The following is a 2500-nucleotide window of genomic DNA, read 5'->3' as shown; positions in this document are numbered from 1 at the left end:
CCATAAAGTCACTTCACGAATCTTGTGTCTCCCCGGACATTCGTGTTAGGCAAGAGAGAGAGCAAAAGTTGGTCGTGGAGTGTAGAAATTCTTGCAATTTTCTTCCTTATACGAAAAAAGTCACTTTAGTCCCTCTTTTAAACCATACCATGAATAGGCAGAATTCAGTGTAAATTAGACCCTTTCTTAGTATCAAGAGACCGGAAGGGGTTAATAATCTCAACATTCTCTGTCACGCCCTCTGCCCCTCCTGCTGCATAAATTCATACGGAGGCTGTTTTCTCTGTGGGTGCAGTTTGTCGTGGGTTCCTCTTCATTTTTTTCTGTTTGTCTGTCCATCTTTCTCCTTCTCTTTCCTTCTCTTCTCCCTCTTTAATTCATTTATCTCTCCCTCCTTCTCGCCTCTCGCTCTCCTCGTCTCTGTCTATTAATTTCCCAAACTCACTCTCTCTCTCTCCTTCTCGTATATATTTCATAATTTATCGAATCCCCCCCCCCCCCCTCTCTCTCCATTTCCATTCTTACTCAGTTTCAGTCTATCTGTCTCCTCCTCTCTTTCTCTCCTAATATGTTTTGAAAAGGATAAACACTTGAAGTATTCTTTAAGTAGGATTGAGGTCACGTTCATCTTGAACCTTTCTATATTTATTAACCGTTCTCTCCGTCGTGTTTATTTCTCCCTCCTCGCCCACTCTTCGTTTCTATCTGTCTGTCGCTCTCTTTTTCCCTCATAAAGTTGTCTAGGCGTGATTTATTTTGCATCTCCTAACCCTCTGTCTGTCTCTCCTTTCTCTCTCGATCTCTCTCTAACTCTCTGTCTCCCTATTCCATTCCTCTCTCTCTTCCTCCCTTCCTCCTTCTTCCTCTTCCTAATCCCCCTTTCTCTCTTTCTCTCCTTCCCTCTCCCTCCCTCCCTCCTTCCCCCTCTCCCTCCCTCCTTCCCCGTCTCCCTCTCTCCTTCCCCCTCTCCCTCTCTCACATGGAACAAAATCAAGCAGTGCCATACCCGAACCAGGTTGTCTGAAGCATCCTCTGTCGGGGGGACCATAATAGGACTAGCTTCCTCGGCCATGCTGGAATCAGCTGGAGACCGCGGCGTGAACTTAAACGGTAGAGCTGACTAAATCCAGTTGTCAGGAACGTTTTCGCGACCTCCTTCAAGGGTAGACTGAAGAACTTGTTTCTGAAAGGAGAATGGTACAATCTTGTAAAAAAAAAACTAGCTATGTAAATGCTTGGATTGCATTGATAGAAGTACATATAGTACATATATTGCAAGATGTGTTGTGAAGATTACGTGAAAATGTCAGGGCGGATGAAGATAATTAAGAACATGTAAAAATAATGATAATAATACCAACAATGATAATAATAAACAGCAATAAAACGTAGAAGCAATATCAGGTACAATGTGTATATGAATGTATATAAATGTATAGATATATAAATACATAATATATATATATATATATATATATATGCACATATATACATATACACATATATACATATACATACATACATACACCCACACCCACACTTTTAAGTGTGTGTGTGTGTGTATCCATTCACCTGTCATCTATACATGTATTTGTTTAAAATACCGACATAGCGGCGAGAGACGGAGCCTTTCCACTACTACCATTGGTATAATTACTATTATAATCACCATCATCATTATGACCATCACCATCATCGTCCTTATCTTCATCAACACCATCAGCATCATCACTATTGAAACCATTCTTGCTATCAGTATTTTAAGCGTTCAAAGCCTCGCATCCTTCAATATTGGCACTGCTAACAAAGTTTTAATACAGGATTCCACTACGTTTAGTAGGATACAAACACTCTTTAATAGATACTATCAAATCTGAACATAATTATTATATCGTATTATATTATTATCATGAATAATCTGAATACTATTATCCTCTCATTATGATCACCGAATTTGTAATAAATACATATATAATGAGAGAATGATAATCATAAATAATTATTATAGTTGTAACTCTAAATAACACTAATAATTCAAGACCTTATCTTATAAACAAAGCTAATTTTCTACCACCTTAATAAAATATATATTATACTGACTAGGGCAATCCATTCTCAATGTTCTTTACTTACTGAAATTTCCTTAAATAAATGTAAGAGCTATTTGTGTCTATACGTGCCCAAGATATCATTTGGAGCAAAATCTTAAATGACGTATTGAACAGAATATATGGGATTGAATGCGTAAATATGAACTATGGTCACTCTGTGCTATAAATCAGCACGTTTCCTAGCTGTTATGTATGCAAAGATCAACGTGCAATATGACCTTACAGTATAGTACAAGCACGCTACACAATGACCAAGCATACCAACGAAAGTCTGGGTGAGTGTACTAGGAAGTTACATACAGGTTAAGTCGCTAATGACCTTTGCTGGAAGTCGCAGAGCATTTCAAACAATCACTCAGTTAGCTGTCGTAAGTTGTCATCCACATATT

General features: G+C 38.3%; 1 protein-coding gene across 1 annotated transcript in view; it reads right to left on the bottom strand.

Annotated features, from left to right (window-relative positions):
- Nucleotides 1–2500, bottom strand: part of LOC125025811 (protein unc-13 homolog D-like) — a 22159-nt gene that overhangs the window by 17622 nt on the left and 2037 nt on the right. Inside the window, exon 2 of the mRNA XM_047614056.1 lies at nucleotides 1007–1183. Coding sequence (XP_047470012.1) covers nucleotides 1007–1072 — 66 coding nt within the window. The 5' untranslated portion in view covers nucleotides 1073–1183. The remainder of the gene's footprint in view (nucleotides 1–1006; nucleotides 1184–2500) is intronic.

This window comes from Penaeus chinensis, chromosome 5 (genome assembly GCF_019202785.1).
Source record: "Penaeus chinensis breed Huanghai No. 1 chromosome 5, ASM1920278v2, whole genome shotgun sequence".
Lineage (NCBI taxonomy): Eukaryota > Metazoa > Arthropoda > Malacostraca > Decapoda > Penaeidae > Penaeus > Penaeus chinensis.
This window is presented reverse-complemented; position numbering and strand designations above follow the sequence as displayed.